Genomic DNA, 16,950 nt, shown 5'->3' with positions numbered 1-16,950 from the left:
ATGCCCATTAGGTAAAGGTAAAGGGACCCCTGACCATTAGGTCCAGTTGTGGCCGACTCTGGGGTTGCGGTGCTCATCTCACTTTACTGGCCAAGGGAGCCGGTGTACAACTTCCGGGTCATGTGGCCAGCATGACTAAGCCGCTTCTGGCGAATCAGAGCAGTGCACGGAAATGCCGTTTACCTTCCCACCGCAGCAGTACCTATTTATCTACTTGCACTTTGATGTGCTTTCAAACTGCTAGATGGGCAGGAGCAGGGACCGAGCAACGGGAGCTCACCCTGTTGTGGGGATTCGAACCGCTGACCTTCTGATTGGCAAGTCCTAGGCTCTGTGGTTTAACCCACAGCGCCACCCACGTCCCACCTGCACATGCCCATTAGGTAAAGGTAAAGGTACCCCTGCCCGTACGGGCCAGTCTTGCCAGACTCTGGGGTTGTGCGCCCATCTCACTTAAGAGGCCAGGGGCCAGCGCTGTCCGGAGACACTTCCGGGTCACGTGGCCAGCGTGACATAGCTGCTCTGGCCAGAGCCAGAGCCAGAGCCGCACACGGAAACGCCGTTTACCTTCCCGCTGGTAAGCGGTCCCTATTTATCTACTTGCACCCGGAGGTGCTTTCGAACTGCTAGGTTGGCAGGCGCTGGGACCGAGCAGCGGGAGCGCACCCCGCCGCAGGGATTCGAACTGCCGACCTTTTGATCGGCAAGCCCTAGGCGCTGAGGCTTTAACCCACAGCGCCACCTGCGTCCCTGCACATGCCCATTACTTTTACACAAAACATTCCACAGCTGAACCTCTGGCAGTGGCAAGGTTGCAGGGTTCAGCTTTGACTCATCTTGAGCTGTGTTTGCCTGCAAGAGGACTAGAGTCCCCATACCCACCCCTTTTAGCAGCTTGCATTTATCTGATTTTGCCCAAGTTTCCCACAATTCAGCTCTCACCTTTGGTTCCTTGAAGCTGTCAGCATGGGACAGCAGTCACACTCTGGGAAACGGCTTTGACAGGCTGGCTAAACCACGTGAGGGGAGCCGATGGGTCTCAAACCCGTGGTGAGTTAGGAACTTCCCCTGCATGGGAAAACAGGCTCTGGAGGATTGAGCGAATAGTGGGTCGCATGGTCAAGAAGGTGGCTTCTGCATGTGCTGTAGAGGGAAGCAGTGGCGTAGCGGGGGTGTGCAGGGGGGCCGGCGGCACCGGGCGCAACATCTGGGGGGGCGCTCGCACTCGAGTGCTAAAATCCACGGGTTAGGGGGCGCAAATTACTTGCCTTGTCCCGGGTGCTGACAACCCACGCTACGCCACTGGAGGGAAGTGAGGGGCAGATGGGGCTTGTCAACCTGGAAGGTGGCCCATTTATGAGAAGGAAAACTGATCTTAAACCTCCACTGTGTTTTAGCTAAACTCATTGTGAGAAAGGCTTTGGCAGTAAACCCCAAGGAAAAATCCATGTCCACTGCCTTGCAGGACATCTTCAGGAGAAGAAAAGGCTATGGAGTAAATCACACACAAATCACGCTTACTCCTTGTATGCATAGGAGCCAACTCCTAGGGGCCAAGGTCCCTTCCACCCCCAAAAATAAAATATTTAAGGGGGATAGTTCCCCCCCCCCCAAAGTGGATGGACATTGTCATTCAAATAGTGTGTGTCTTCTGATTGATTATGCAGGGTGGGGCTGACCTCCTCCCCATGATTTGTTCAAGTTGGCAACCCTGGTTGTACACCTCCTTCCAGCAACACTTGCAGCCCTGCTGGAGCCAAACATCTTGCTCTGCTTTCCTTTGGACCACATCAGCTTTGGCCGAGAGGGGATTGTGTCATCTGAACAGCCCAAGACCTCCATTCACACTGCCCAGGTTTGTGCCCCGGGGAGGTCACTTCTGTGCTGCTAACACAGCAAAAACAACGTGGGAGGCAGCAGCTTTGAGTTACCAGTCTCTGCAGCAGATGCTGTGATGCTCCAGCAGTTTGACTTTACCTCTGGAGGCACACTCCATTGTCTCTTGAGACAGATGGGTGCCAACAACAAAAGTTCTGGGTAAACAGGAATAAGATCTTGCTGGACGAGCACATTGAATTGTAGGCCATAGCTATTGTGAAGGTTTAGCTTATTTACAAGTGGGATCTGAAACAAAAGATTGCAGTGCAGAGTGCTCCCTATTAGGACTGCAACCCACCCCCTGCTTTTCTGTCCCCCACTACAACAGTGATCACTTAGCTCTTGGCTTCTCCCTTAGCCCCACCCCTCCCAAAATGTTCTTACCTTTCTGCAGAAATTGAGCTTACCCAAGGCTGTGTGTGGGATGGTACTATTTTGGCTACACAAGTAACAGCACTCACAGCCTGAGCATCAGAAATAGAGGGAATTATGCGCAGCCTTGAAGATGATGAGTGTCTGACAGAAACATATCAGTGAGGGCTCTCCAAACTCTCTTGAAGTCCCAGCTATGGACCAGCGTCCTACTCAGGTGTACAGATGCAGGCTGCGTGACGACTACCCACCAAGGAGGGCAATGGATACTTGAACGGGATATCCTGGTGCAGCCATTTTGATGCAGCTATTGTTCAACACTTGAGAGACAGAAATCCACGCCAATCTACTTCAGCTCATCTAGAGATCTACCAGCAGAGGTGTAGTGGTTCAGAATAGCAGGGAGCATAGATGTGGAGCTTTGAACCATGCTGATTGGAGCCAACCAGAGGGAAAGAGGAGGCAAGAGAGCCACTGGCTCCCAGGGTCACCCTGGAAAAGAAAACTGAAGAGGAGTTGTTCCATTTGCTCCAAGGCTCAGCATTTAGGGAAGCACGGGAAACACAAGGTGCTTTGGTTTCAAGAAAAGGATGTGCAAGTTCTGAGAAGACAGGGTTACTTAAAGGAAAATGCTGCTCTGAAAGCAAATATTGGAGCAAATCATTTGCCCAACCTTAAAAAGGTAAAGGGACCCCTGACCATTAGGTCCAGTCGTGGCTGACTCTGAGATTGCGGTGCTCATGTCGCTTTATTGGCCAAAGGAGCCGGTGTACAAAGGAGCCATGTGGCCAGCATGACTAAGCCGCTTCTGGCAAACCAGAGCAGCACACGGAAATGCCGTTTACCTTCCCGTTGGAGTGGGAACTGCAAGTGCAAGTTTATCTACTTGCACTTTGACATGCTTTCAAACTGCTAGGTTGGCAGGAGCAGGGACCGTGCAATGGGAGCTCACCCCATTGCGGGGATTCGAACTGCCAACCTTCTGATCGGCAAGTCCTAGGCTCTGTGGTTTAACCCACAGCGCCATCTGTGTCCCTCATTTAGTCCCTCATTGCCCAACCTTAGAAGGCTGTATAATCTTAAAAAGCAGTGTGGCTGTGAGTTGTGTGGCTGTGACCAGGCCTGTGCAGAGCTTGTCTTTGGCCTGGGGTGAGAGTTTTGTTAAAATAAAGTTATAAACTCAAGCAAAAAAAGTACCTGGTCCCTGGTGAGCCCCCTGGCAAGCTTTGGACTCTGAGGCCTGGGGCCAGGGTCCCCAGCTGCTCCTCCCCGCGGCCCCTCTGCATGGGCTTGGCTACAACTATCATGAAGAGATCCTGCAGTTTGGAATTTCATAGAATCATAAAATTATAGGACGCAACTCAGTCAGGCCAACACACCCAAGGAGGACTTGAAGCCTGAACAGGGGGAGAGTTCTGAGAGCTGGACAGAGAGGGGCACTTGGCCCCTGGACCTGAGGTTCCCCATCATGGGCCTAGCCAAAGGGGGGGGGAGCTGCCCCCCAATCAATCAAAAGCAGCACAAATCTGAGGTTTAGCGCCCCCCCCACAAAAATCCTGGCTATGCCCATTATCCCCATCCCCGATGTTGAGAATATGGAGCGTGATGGACCAGTGGACCTGACTTAGTAAAAGGCTGTGCAGCAGCCAGACATTGATAGCACATCTCTTCCCAAAGAATCCTGGGAACCGCAGTTTGTTAAGAGTGCCATTAATTGCAGGTCTGTAAGGGGTAAACTAGAGTTTCCAGGAGTCTTGGGGGGCGTGGGATGTATAGTGCGTGTCCTAGTGGCTACAAGTTTCTATGTTCCTAAGCATACGTTGGCACAGGCCGAATGCTGCCTGGTGGCTTCTGCACGTCCTCAGAGGTTCTCTCGTCAGAGCGGAGCGCTGGAGTAGGAAACAGGTGCGCGACTCGGTGCCCCCGGGTAATTGCTGGCTGGCTGCCTTGCGCTGCCCTGCCCGGCCCGCCTCCTTCGCCCGGCCTCTCCCCGCTGCCGCACTGCCCGCGCCGCCGCGCCAGCAACAGGGGCGAGCCGCGCTGCTGCTGGCCGCTTGCAGAAAGTTGCGCGCTGCCAGCGACGCTTCCACCGGAATCCGGATGCGCTCCGAGGAGGCAGCCGCCGCCGCCGCCGCCGCCCCATTATCACCATCCCCAGCAGCTGCGCCCGGGCTGCTCCTCCGCGGGACGTCGCCGCCGCCGCCGCCCAGGTGTCTCCCCGGGCAGAGAGGGCGACTGGAGCCGGGTAATGGTCGCGAGGGCGGCCTTCGCCGAGGATGGAGGCTGCGGGGGTCGCGGGCTTTTGTGGCCCAGCGCGGGGGCCATTTTGGCTTCGCCTCGCCTCCCCTGCAGGCACCTGCCAGGGCGCGCGGGACTCGGCGGCCTTTCCCGCTTGCCTTCCCCGGAGAAGCGAGGGAAGGAGGCGCGCGCGGTTCATCTTCTCCGCTGTGGAGCTGCGCGTGGGAGCCGAGAGGGGGAAGGAGAGTGGATCGCGGGAGCCGGGCCGAGGAGGAGGAGGAGGAGGAGGAGGGATCGCACGGGAAGCCACCCTCCCTCGCTCTCGCTCGGTTAAGGGAGGCCATTAAGACCGGTGCGGGGGGGGGGGGCGGGTTGGCTGCAGCTCCCCCAACAGCGGATGATTCAGGCGGCTCGCTTCGCCCGAGCCCGCCCCCCGCTCCTTGCGCACCAGCCCCGGCCGGCGAGTCCTCCAGGCAGCGCCGAGCGCCCAGCAAGCCACCCGGTTACGTGGGGTAACCAGCTAGCGCGCAAAGGCAGGGAGAGGGTGCGCGCTTGCTTGCTTGCTTGCTTGTGGGGGAAGAGCATTGCCTGCCCCCCCCCACGCGCGGGAGTGGGGCTAGAAGATCGGTGGGGAGGGGAATCGAGGCGCTTGCTCTCTCGGGGCTCACCATTTCTTTTCTCTCTTTCTCCCCGTCTGGTGCCAGAAGCAGCGGCGATGGAGGTCCCGCAGCTCGACCTGCTGGAATCCCCCGAGGGCTGCCCCTCTCCTCTGGAGCTCAAGTCCGCCCCCAGTAAGAAGATGTGGGTCAAGCTCCGCGCGCTGTGAGTAACCCGATGTACTTGCCCCCCCGCCCCGCACCCCTTGGGCCTTTCTGGCTGCCTGTGGCTCCGCCGCCAAACTCTTTCGGATCTTCCCCATCTGGCCTCCCTTGGCTTCTCGGATCTCCCGGACACCAGTCGCGCGTTGCGCCCGGGCTGGGTGGGGGCGAGGACTATGCCAGGCTTGGAGGGCAGGGTTGCTGCTGCTGCTGCGGTGCCTGGTCGGCGGAGGGGGAGAGGACGCCTGGCCGGGCTTGTAGTAGCGCTGGTCCCGCTCGCCCCTCGCCCCGTGTTTTCTAGACCCTGGACCGGGACGTGTGCATCCTCCTCAGCTCAGGGTTCGCTCAAGCTTTTGTCTGCCCCAACAAGTTTAGGCAGTTGAATTCTCGCTGTGCTTCTGCCGCTGTAATGGGGGAACTGCCAGGCTTTACCGCTGGGGGGCTATTTTTTTTTTTTGCCGCAGCAATTAATAGCATTTGACGAACTGTCTCCAGCTGCTTTGGTGTGGGGAAACCCATGAACCCCCCCCCAACCGCCAGCAGCGCTTGTTGATCTTTCCATGTTGTGAGAAGAAGTCATCTTCATGCAATGTGCAACAGTCTTTGTGAGCTTGTGTTGCCTAGGTTGGGGGTTGTTGTTGTTTTAGCTGCATCCATGGGGACTAGAAACCTGCCATGCGTTCCAGACAGAACTTGTTTACACCACTTTTTCTGTGACTTAGCGCTTGAACAATGCAAAAGTGGGTGATCTAGAGCAGGAAGTAGCACCGAAAAGACCAAGAAGAAAGCCAGTAGTGCATGGGACGGGACAGAGGAAGCCACCCTGCAGCAAAACAGAGTATATATCCATTTTATCCAGTGTTGTCTACTAGTGACTGGCAGTGCTTATCTGGAAGAAGATCATTGCATTGCTTGCTTTCTGGTTCCTTGAGAAACAATAAAAAAACCAACAACCTGGAGATGCCAGGGATTGAACCTGTGACCTTCTACCCATGGGTGTAGCCAAGGGGTGGCAGGGGGGTGGCAGAAATTCCCTCTAAATCCCCCCATCCATCAAAATCAATATAAAAAAATACAAATCTGCCCCCCTAACAAAAATCCTGGCTGTGCCCCTGCTTCCACCCTAGCAGCTGTTTGGATATTGCTCAGCTGTCCCTGGAGGGTTCCTTGGACTATGCCCTACATCCACATCCTCTGCAGAAGGTCCTTAGCTCAGGGATAAGTGTACTTGCTTTGAATGCTGAAGGTCCTTGGTTCAATTTCCCTTCTCCAGTTAGGGCTGCGAATATCTGCAGCTACTAGGTGTAGAAGTCTGAGCCAGAGAGCAATGGCCAAGGCAGTACATGGTGGCTTCCTATGTTCCTAGGCTGGCCATGTTGGTGTGGCTTGGTAGTTATGAGACCGAGCGACAAATGGGGCAGCTCTGGGTTCAAAGCTTGCCTTTGTGGCGAACTTACCAGGGGGCCTTAGCAAAGCCCAGATTTGCCGAGCCTCACCACCACCAGCGATGTAGGGATTGTAGCCCTGACCTGCTTGCCTTGCAGAGATTGCCATAGGAATTGCACTGTGACAACGGTGCATGTGAAGCTCTTCAAGCATTTTTATTGCTAACCATTTCCAGGGGTCGGGGCAAGTCCTGCATGGCTTGTAGGTGGCAAGAATAAAATGCTGCATTCTAAGTGCAACTCGCCAGGGAGAAAACCCCGTTGAGTTGTTGTTGGAATTTCTATACTGCCCTTCCTCTGAGGAGCACAGAGCATTTTTACAATATAAAAACACAAAAAATACACAGCATGGTAACAAACAAAAACCATAACCCCTCACCCATTATTATTATTATTGTGGAATTTACTTCAGAGTAAACATGCTGAGGATTGCACTGCAAATTAGCTGCCTGCCACCAAAGAGATCTGTGGCCCCCAAAGCATCTTTTTATTGTTGCAAACCTGACGTCGAATTCATTGGGCCAAGTGCAGAGGTTTGTGTTGGTTGGAAGAGGCAGGCTGGGATCTGACACTTCCGTAAATACAAAGTCCCAGTTTCTGGCTACAGAACCCCTTGCATCTTATTCCCTTGCTACCTGAAGGCACAGAGGTCTCCTTCTGAAGCTGCCCTTGCAGGCAGGCTCTGTTCCAAAAGAGTCCTTTCTTTCCTGAGGGAGTGAAGGGATAATCATGAAGTAGCTTAAGATTGTGTTCTTTGTGCAATCTTGCCCCACATTAGATCTCTTTAAGTGCTTGCATGTGCTGAATTTTGTTGTTGTTGGAGTTATGAAACTGGATGTAACCTGGTCACCTGAAGGAGATGTCAGGCACAGTTCAGTGGCAGAACACTTGCTTTGCAAGCAGAAGGTCCCAGGTTCTGTCCTGGCCATCACCAGGCAGGGCTGGGAGAGGCTCTTGTGGGAAATCCTGTTGCCAGTCAGTGTAGACAGTACTGAGCCTGATGGACCCAATGGTCTGACTTGCGAATGGCAGCTTCCAACAAAGTCATCCTTCACTCCATAGTGCTGTTCCACCCTCCCAAGCGAACACTCAAGAGCCAGCTTGTTGCATTGCAGAGGGCTGGACTGGATGACCCTCAGAGTCCCTTCCAACTCTACAATTCTATGATTCTGTTTGGAGGCCAGGGTTCAAATCCCCATTCAGCCATGAAACTCATTGGGTGACCTTTGGCCAGGTGTCATCTCTCAGGCTAGCCAACCTTACAGGGTTGTTGTGGCCCCTGATGAACCTTGGAAGAAGCGTAGGATGAAAACAGGACTGAAATAAGGTGCCCTGTGTGGCTGCTGCCCTGTGGCCAGATAGCTGGCCCAGCCACCTGCTTTAAGTTTTCTGCCTCTCCTTTTCATTCAGGCTCTCTAGGAATCTGGCTTAAACTCCAGGGGACAATTTGTGAATCAGGCTCCAGGGATTATTCTGGGAGCCATCCCACGGCTGCAACATGTTATGTTTAAAGCTTGCTTTTAGCAGAGCAGAGTGCCAATTCACACCTCTCCGACACTTGCAAAGGGTAGAAAGGAGGTGAGCATGTTCACCTGTCAGCAGCTCAGCAAGGGTGCATTTTAATTCATCCATAATGCTTCAAAGAAGGAGGGGAGGAAACCCGCTCTGTGGTGTGGTTAAACTGTGTCTAGCTTGAAGGTGTTGGAAATTGCAAATGTATTTTTTCCTGCTTGGGCAGTTTTCTTATAATGAAACTGGATGGTGGTGCAATGTAGTAGAGAGGTGCAAATGGCAAATGGGTGAGCGTGGGGACAGGGACCATAGCGCAGTGGTAGAAGACCTCCTCAGCAAGTATAACAGGGATTGTGGCCCCCCAGCTGTGGTTCAGCCCCAGGGATAGTGGAAGTTGGAGTCCAGCAATATCTGGGAGGGCCATGGCTTCCCCAACACTGATATAGAAAGACTCAGGATCAGTCTCTGGCATCTGCATCTAAATGGTCAGGTAGCAGGTAATGGGAGAGACCTTTTCCTGTGTGAGCTTGGAGAGCCACTGCCAGTCAGAGTAGACAGTACTGGATGGTCAAATAGGCTGGCCTGATGTAAGGCACCTTCCTCTGTGTACCTGTAGTGGTTGGTTCAGGTAGCAGGTTTTGGGGAGTACTTCTGGCTGGAAGTGCCTGCCAGGCAGCATTGGTTAGGAAACTGACATTGCTGGACTCCAACTCCCATTAACACGCTCAGCGGTTAGGGGTGATGGGAGCTGTAGTTCAATATCATTTGGAAGACACCAGGGCTAGATGGACCAACTTAACATATGAAGGTAGCTTCATATGTTAGCCTGACTTACCTTCAATCCGAGTTTCCTGTTAGTTTCCTGACTTACCTTCCTTGCAGTGAAATCAGCTGAGGATACATTTATAGTCTACTCTTGGTCCCTCCCTTGAAACAGGACAGGGAAAAGCCTAATTGAAACATAGGGTCCCTGATCCACACAAAAAGTTGCACAGGTTGCTCTTGTCCCTACTTCATAGCAGCGGAAATGAAATTGGGATTTAGAGATTTGGCTAAAGTCTGCCCAGTTCTCCTCTATGCACTGAGAACCTGAGGTGTGAAGGCGACACTTGTACAGGAGGTGGGATTTGCTGCCGATCCCTGAGCAGTGAACACTTGGTGGCAAACTCTGATTTCCTGCTGTGTAGTGTGTGCATGGGCTCTGTGTTTCATATGGCAGGCAGGGACCTTATTCCCACAGAGCTGGAAAATGTGTCTGGCCAGTACTGCTGCAGGTGGGAACTCACAAGATTGACTGCTTTCTTACCCACAGAGGGGAAAAAAGATTCCTGCACATAGAAAATCAGCATGTCAGGGAGAAAGCCAGGCTGGACATGCTAGTTTTCTGTGTGCAAGGGGCTTTTCTTGGCACACAGATGTGCCCACCCGCCTGTGGTCTGGAGGCCAAATTAGACAGGATGCAGTAAACATGTGGAGTGATTGTCAGTGGTGTTTGTTTTTCTTTCACAGGGGGCTCTGAATTTTGACGGCCACATTGGTGCCCACAGACCCTTTAATTTCCCCCCTTTAGCATCCTCCTTACACCCATCAAGTTGCTTTCCCCCCTCATTCTACAAGCCATTCATTTCACTGAGCATTTGTGGGATCACATCTCATACGAAAGAGAGAAATTGTTTCTCTGCTTCCCTTGCACCAAGCCATGCACATGCAATTATAAACCTTTATCCCGTCTTCTAAACTAAATATCCTCATTTCTATTAGCCTTTTCTCATGAGGAAGCTTCTGCTGTCTGTTGATGCCCCTCCTGCCCCCTTTCCAGCCCTGCAATGTCCCATGGATAGACAAGCTTATCCGCAAAGTAAACATCCTTTGATTTGGAGGCCTGATTTCAGTTGTGACACAAGGCATGGCAAAACACTGATCTGCGCACGTCTCCATCTGTGCATGCGTGCGTTCCCATACAGTGTGTGCTAGCTTGTACACATGAAGAATTCACCTGTGGTCTGCCTGAGTCACAGATTGCTGCCATGCTCAGCATGTCGCTTTGGGGGCCAATACCTGAATGCATGTCATTTAAGATAAGGCAGTGGTTACGTGCAACTCTTGCTGAGGTGAATGTTGTATCGGTGACCCGCATTGCATTCATATTGGAGCTCAGTCTGCCCTAAGTTTTCTCCAAATTCCAGCTCCCTTAAGCCTGCATGTGCCTCTTGGCTGTTTCCTATTGGATGAAAGGTGGGTGCCCACATTGCCAAGGCTGTGGGAAGTGATGGGTGCCTGTGCCTCAACCCCCTTCCCGACTTTATGGCCTGCTGGCAACAGAAGTTGCCATTGATGCTACTTTTTTGGTGCTTCTCCTTAAGCCTGGCATTGCTCAATGACCAGACATGTCTTGGGGGCTTCTAGTTGGTGTTGCTTGCTTAGTATAGCTCTCAGAGCAAGTCGGGGGTGGGCTTCTGGTAAGTCAGGCTCTAAGATCCCTGGGTGATGAGAAGAAGATTCATGAGGATTTCTAACTTCCAATTGTTTCTAACAATGGTAACAACAAATGACTCCCTCTCCTCCCCCAATTTTACTGCTGAAATGAAAGGGTGAGGGAATCAGGAGTTGGTTTTTGTGTGAAAGGGCTATGAGCTCAGTTCACTTCTGTAACTGTGGACAAATTCTTGGGCTAAGTGTGTCTGTTGATAAGTTGGTTTTCATAATCAAGTGAACCGTGCTGGAATGCCAGCATCTCTCAGGCCATAAAACTCAATTATTTTTCATTAGGGTTGAACACCTTATTGTGGTTTGTGAATGAGTAAAGAAAGGCTGGGGAACCTGTGGCCTTCCATATATTGTTGGACTCCAGCGCCCATCATCCCCAGCCATCACAGCCAATGTTCAGGGGCAATGGGAGTTGTAGTTCAACAACACCTGCAGTGGCACAGCTTCCCCATCCCTGGTCTAAAAGCACCATCCATTTTTGGCATTTGCTGTGAACACATCTGCATGCTTTTGATGCTCTACGTCATGGCATCATGCCCCATCTTTTTCCCCTTTGAATGTCCTCTGCTTCATTTCATTTTCCTACCATTTATTTCTGATGATAAAACCGTTGACTTCACATGATTCTGTTGATGATGTCACAAGGTGATGTCTGGCTGTGTTGTCATGGAGATATTTACTAATATCACTTGGAGTTTTTATACACACACACAGATAATCTTTTGGGTTGTTTGAGATGTGCAACTTTCAAAAAGAATATTTAAACCAGATGATACTTAGTGCAGACCCTCTTCCCTTCCTTCCTTCTTTCCTTCCCCTCTTCCCCACTCATACCCTCTCACATAGTGACTTTTTCTTCTCTCATTCATTCAGTCTTTTTGAAAGGCCTCAGCTTGGGAACCTGTAGAATTGCTGATTTATTAATTTCAGTGTATAGCTCACCGTTCCTCCAAGGAGTTCAAGGTGGTGTGTACAGTTTTCCCCTTCCCCAGGGGTTAGTTAGACTGTGACTGGTTCAGAGTCACCCAGAGAGCTTCAAGGCTGAGTTGGGGTCTGATCCCTGGCTCTCCCAGATGTTAGTCAAGCACTCTAGACGCTGCACCACACTGACTCTTGGACACATGTGCCCACCCTCTCTGAGCCTTCCCTGTTTGGCCTCCATGCTTGTGTGTGTGTGTGTGTGTGTGTCATGTAAAGCACATGCAAGGGGCAATATAGGAAACATTGGTGAGATATGCATTGGTGGGGGAATGTCGGGGGTTCACTGAGGTTGGATCTACACAAGAGGAAGGGAAATGTGCCACTTCCAAGCCTGCATTTCCCTCCTGATGTAGATGTGAGCGTAGGGTTTTCCTCCCCCCTTTCAGGGAAGGGGCACTAGAGGAGTTTTTAACCTTTCTCTGGCTTGCTGATTTCTTCCTTGCAAAAGCCCCCCCCCCAATGTAAAATAAAAACCCCAATCTCTTCTGTCCAAAGTGGTCTCCTAAGGTCAGAAGAAACCCAGCTTCAGGGTGAAATGACCAGAGAAGAATGGGTGGGTGGGGCGGGGAGGGTTAAGCAGCCCCTTCCGATGTCTGGCTCTCATTTTCAGAAGCCTTCCAATACTCTCCTTTAGGTATTGTCGGCTTGCTGGTGCATCACTGGAGTTAGTTTGTTTGCTTTTGTATCTCACCTTTAGTTTCAGCAGGTGATGACTGCATGTGTCTCTACACCACCTGGGACTGCCCCCCCCATGTGTTAGGGGATACTCAGACAATTGTGAAGGGACAGGTGAGGCTAGGGGCCGTTTAGGAAGGATGGGACTTGTTTGTGTGCTGTGGGAAGCAGACCCTCTCTCAAAGCACATTGAACCATTTAAAAAACTTACCTGTCTGTCCCCTTCCTAGATTTTTTTGAAGTGACATAAGCTTCAAAAGCAAAAGACATAAGCAGGGTTGTGGGAGCTGCATTCTCATCCCATGGGATGATCCAGTGCTTGAGAGAATGCCAGTCTGTGTGCTTTTCTCCCTCTACTGTTTAGGATGCAAATGTAGTCACTCTTGTTTTGCTTCGCCTATGGCGATGCTTTACAATAATTGAGCTTCCGCTGCTTTCTGCTAACTCTCTCTACTCGTTTGTGCTTTTGTTTTTATGCTTTGTGATGGGAATAGTTTGCTAATCCTTCCTTCCTTCCTTCCTTCCTTCCTTCCTTCCTTCCTTCCTTCCTTCCTTCCTTCCTTCCTTTCTTTCTTTCATTCTTGGTGTGTGTTAACTTTCCAATCTGCCTGGAGCAGCCTTTTTGCAATCTGGTGCCCTCCAGATATAGATGGACTTCAGCTCAGCATAGTCAGGAATGACTGTCACCACTGGAATCCAAAGAGTCTGGAGGGCATCAGGTTGGGGAAGCAGGGCTCAAAGTAAAATATTTTGTTAGTGTCTTTACTTGCATGGAGTTTTTGCTGCCTTCTCTCTCCCCCCTCTCCCCCCTTCCCATTGCCATTGTTTCCTTCTCTCCTAAGCTGAATGGGAAAGACCTGCGCAACTGGTGCTGTCCAGTAATGGGACTGCATGACAGTTTCATGCCACTGTCGGTGTATGTTTATAGGGCCTTGGAGGAACTGGGAGCCCTGAAAGGGGAGAGAAGGAAGTGGTATAGGCAGCCAAGGAATGCAGGAAGCTGCTTTATACTGAATCAGACCATTGGTCCATTTAGCTCTGCAGTGTTTATATTGATTGGTGACAGCTCTCCAGGGTTTCAGAGAAGGGTCTCTACTTACCAGGAAATGCCAGGGATTGAAATCAGGGCCTTCTGCCTGCATGGCTGATGCTCTGCCCCTGAGCTGCAACCCTTCCTTCCCAAATCTTTTCTCAAACATCATCTGGAAATCATGCTGAAATCTCCCCTTCCCTGATTTGACTGCTGATGCTCACATAGGGTCTTTCATGACCCTGCCCTCTTCCATGTTTCCCTTCCTGAATTCTTATGTTTTCTGGAGCAGCATGCAGCATGAGTTGTGCCGCATGTTTCCCACAGCAGAATGATCTGTTTTATTTATTTTTATTTGCAACATTTGTATGGGACCCAAAAGCAGCATTCTCTGGGTGGCTCACAAGGATAAAACTTAAAAAAAAGAAAAAGAAAGAAAAAGAAAAACATAGCAGTCATTCAGCTGTCAATATAAAAAAGCAACAACATAAATTTCTCATCAACGGCAAGTCAAAGAGTATAATCAGCTACACGGCATCACCAAAAACAGAATTTAACATCCAGTGGAGGAAAAGTGCACAGATCTAAAAAGCCTGGAGGGGCAGAAAAGAATCAGAACAATAAGGTCCAGAAAGGGTGTACAGTGGTACCTCTGGTAACGAACTTAATTCGTTCCGGAGGTCCGTTCTCAACTCAAAACTGTTATTCTCCTGAGGCACACTTTGCTAATGGGTCTCCCGCTGTGTGCACGGTTTCCACTCGCATCTACTTCCGGGTTAGCAGAGCTCATAACCCGAAGCGTTCGCAAGGAGGATGGTTCGTAACCAGAGGTATTACTGTATATGTTGAATGGCATTTATATTCAGCTGTTTCTCTAAGGAGCTCACATTGATGTATGTTGTTTCCCTGCTTATCCTCTCAAGAGCCCTGTAAAGTAGGCTGAGCAGAAAGACAGGTAGAGTGATTGGCCCAAGAACATGGTTCAGTTTTATTTCATATGTCCTTAGAAAGGAAAACAGATACAAACTGCCTACTTCTCATTGGCATGTATGAAAAAATATTTTTACATACATTCATATACATATGAGTTTATTGTTCTAGCCAAAGGCCATAACAAATTTGTAGCAAAAGTTTTAATAAAATAATGCAGAACACACATCTATAATAGGATCCAGCATCCATGATGTAAGTTACCAGAGACACAAACAAACTAAAATCCAGCTGGATTTCAGAAAAGCTGTGTGTGCATTTGTGTGTGTATAAAATGGGGGAAACAATCTGTATCACAAGAAGTATTTATTTGGCAAGATGTAGCATGTTTGTTCATCCTGAAAACAATAAAATAAGTGTTTTAATGCGTCTCTTTTTTAAAAAAGGAAGGGTGAGAGGCATACGTTTCATTCCTAGCTGCAGCATCAGAAGCTTCTAGGTAGGATGATTCGGAAAGGCTTGGCTGAAGCACTGGAGAGGTGTCTTTAAGATTTAGGTCCAGTCAATGTTTGACATCTCTTATGATTTTGACTCAAGGTTGATTCCTACAGTCCCCTCATCACACAGCCAGGTGTGGTTTGACATGATGCTTATTCTAGCAGGCTGGATGGCAGAGCTGTGCATGGCTCATCTGTCGTTTTCTCAGCTTTCCCTTAAGGTTGATGATGAATCTGTGAATTTTCTTCCAGTTGCTTGAATAATGAATCCATCACCGTGCATCTTGGCTACATTCAGAGTCCCATTTAAATCGGCTGTCAGTAGGTGCCTGTGTTCAAATGCACAACTGTGTTTGGCTTTTGAAACTCTTAATGGTGCTTGAGCCTTTCTTTCCCCTGGCTCAGAGGAGGTTGGAGGCAGACAAAATTTGTCTTAATATGATATGAGGTTTGCAGTTGCCAGTGACCTCTGCAGTCACTCCTGAGAAATCAGGTTAGTTCGCCTAGGTATAATTAACTAGCTAAATTAAGGTTACCAGATTTCTTTCAATGAATCCAGGGACACTTTTCAACTTCAGTCAGAATGGATGGATTTTGTCAGGGGACTGATTTGTAAATCTGGGGACATCTGGTAACCTTAAGCTAAATGTCTGCTTTATGGTAAACAGGTGTGTGTGTGTGGGGGGGGAGCGCTTGGAGTGCTGGGCCTCTTAGGATTTGATGTGCATTTTGCACCCCAAGAATAATCCACGGAAAATGTATTGACTTCATTTTGCTTGTTTGCCCTGTTGGTGGTCAGATCAGTCAGCATTAAGCATAGTGGGCAGCTTTCAGCATCGTCATAACATTCCCTCCAAGTGCAGTATTTTACTTTTCCCCAAAGGAATGAATGTTGATTGCCACTTATATTTATTTCATTTCATTTATGAATCAGTTCCCATGAAATATCCCAAAGTGATGATGAACAACAAAAGGATAATAAAAACATCAACAATAAAAAACAGATTTAAAATGATTCCAAATTCAATACAGATACAGATGGGATAAAAAAAACCCCTCCTCTTAAATGGCTTGTTGAAAACGGTCTTCAGTAGGTGCTGAAAAGACTTTAGACATGGTTCTTTCCTGCTGTGTAGTGGCAGGGAGTTCCAAAGGGCAGGTGCTGCCACACTAAGGCTTGATTTGTACATCGTATGGAATGGACCTCCTGATGTGATGGCGTTTCTTTTGTTTAAACAAGCCTATTCAGGCTTGCAAATTTGACATGTATTTTAAAGTGTGAATTTCTTTCTTTCTTTCTTTTTCACCATATCTTTGTCTAGTGATGAGAGTGGTGCTGGTCCTGCTTTTGTGACCCACTTTAGATCAGGCTGTGGTCCAGCTCTGGGGCCTGACCCACCAGCTGAAGACAGGGAGCCCAGTTGGCAGTGTAGCCAATACTAAGGTGGCTGAACCAATGGTCTGATTCAGTATAAGGCAGCTTCTGATGTACTGTGCTGTCTTTGAGCCTCTGATTTATCTTTTGAGTGCTGCTGCTGTCTGGTTAAGATTGTTTTAAAGTCTTTGGAATAAGGGTGCAGCTCCAGTGTCCAAGCCAGGTCAGCTCTGAAGAATCATGCCACTGCTGGTGAGCTCAGCTCTCTGAAGCTTCGTAGGGAAAGGGGGGGGGGGAGATGCTTCCACAGAACCTGGTTAAATGCCTGCGCTCCTGTGAGTGGGTTTATGCTTCTGCAAATGCCGTATTTATTGGGGGGGGGACTTGGTGTCATCAAGGGGTGGAGTTTGGGTGGGCCTGAGTATTCTACCAAACCCCTGCAGTTAGGATGTGCTAAGCTGGTAGGGGACCATCCAGAGATTTGGCCAAACTGTGAGCTTCTCCAACCCAGGATGACAGGCGCTCTCTGCCATCTTTGGATTTTTACCTCAGGTGTGCACTTAGAATCATAGAAACAGCTTTTAGTCTTCTTTTAAATGTATTTGTGGTTTTTGAAGTTTTTAAGTGTCTTATGGGTAAATTGCTTTGAGATAGTGGTTTAGAAGGCAATTAATAAATTAATTGCAGTAATAATAATTTTTGAAGTTTTTCT

The 16,950-nt window shown here is 49.7% G+C and overlaps 1 protein-coding gene across 6 annotated transcripts in view; it reads left to right on the top strand.

Moving 5' to 3' along the window:
- The first annotated feature begins 4,140 nt into the window (after positions 1 to 4,140).
- Positions 4,141 to 16,950, top strand: part of PDE1B (phosphodiesterase 1B) — a 134,016-nt gene continuing 121,206 nt past the window's right edge. Inside the window, exons 1-2 of one of the 6 annotated variants that reach the window (XM_079967833.1) lie at positions 4,141 to 4,155; positions 5,193 to 5,310. In XM_079967833.1, coding sequence (XP_079823959.1) covers positions 5,204 to 5,310 — 107 coding nt within the window. In that variant the 5' untranslated portion in view covers positions 4,141 to 4,155; positions 5,193 to 5,203. Of the gene's footprint in view, positions 4,156 to 4,298; positions 4,496 to 4,871; positions 5,033 to 5,192; positions 5,311 to 16,950 lie in introns of those variants that run through there. The other 5 variants (XM_079967829.1, XM_079967828.1, XM_079967830.1 and 2 more) reach the window with 5 other exon arrangements.

This window comes from Podarcis cretensis (genome assembly GCF_951804945.1).
Source record: "Podarcis cretensis genome assembly, chromosome: 2".
Classification (NCBI taxonomy): Eukaryota; Metazoa; Chordata; class Lepidosauria; order Squamata; family Lacertidae; genus Podarcis; species Podarcis cretensis.
The sequence above is the reverse complement of the archived record's forward strand: the minus strand, read 5'-3'. Positions and strand labels throughout refer to the sequence as shown.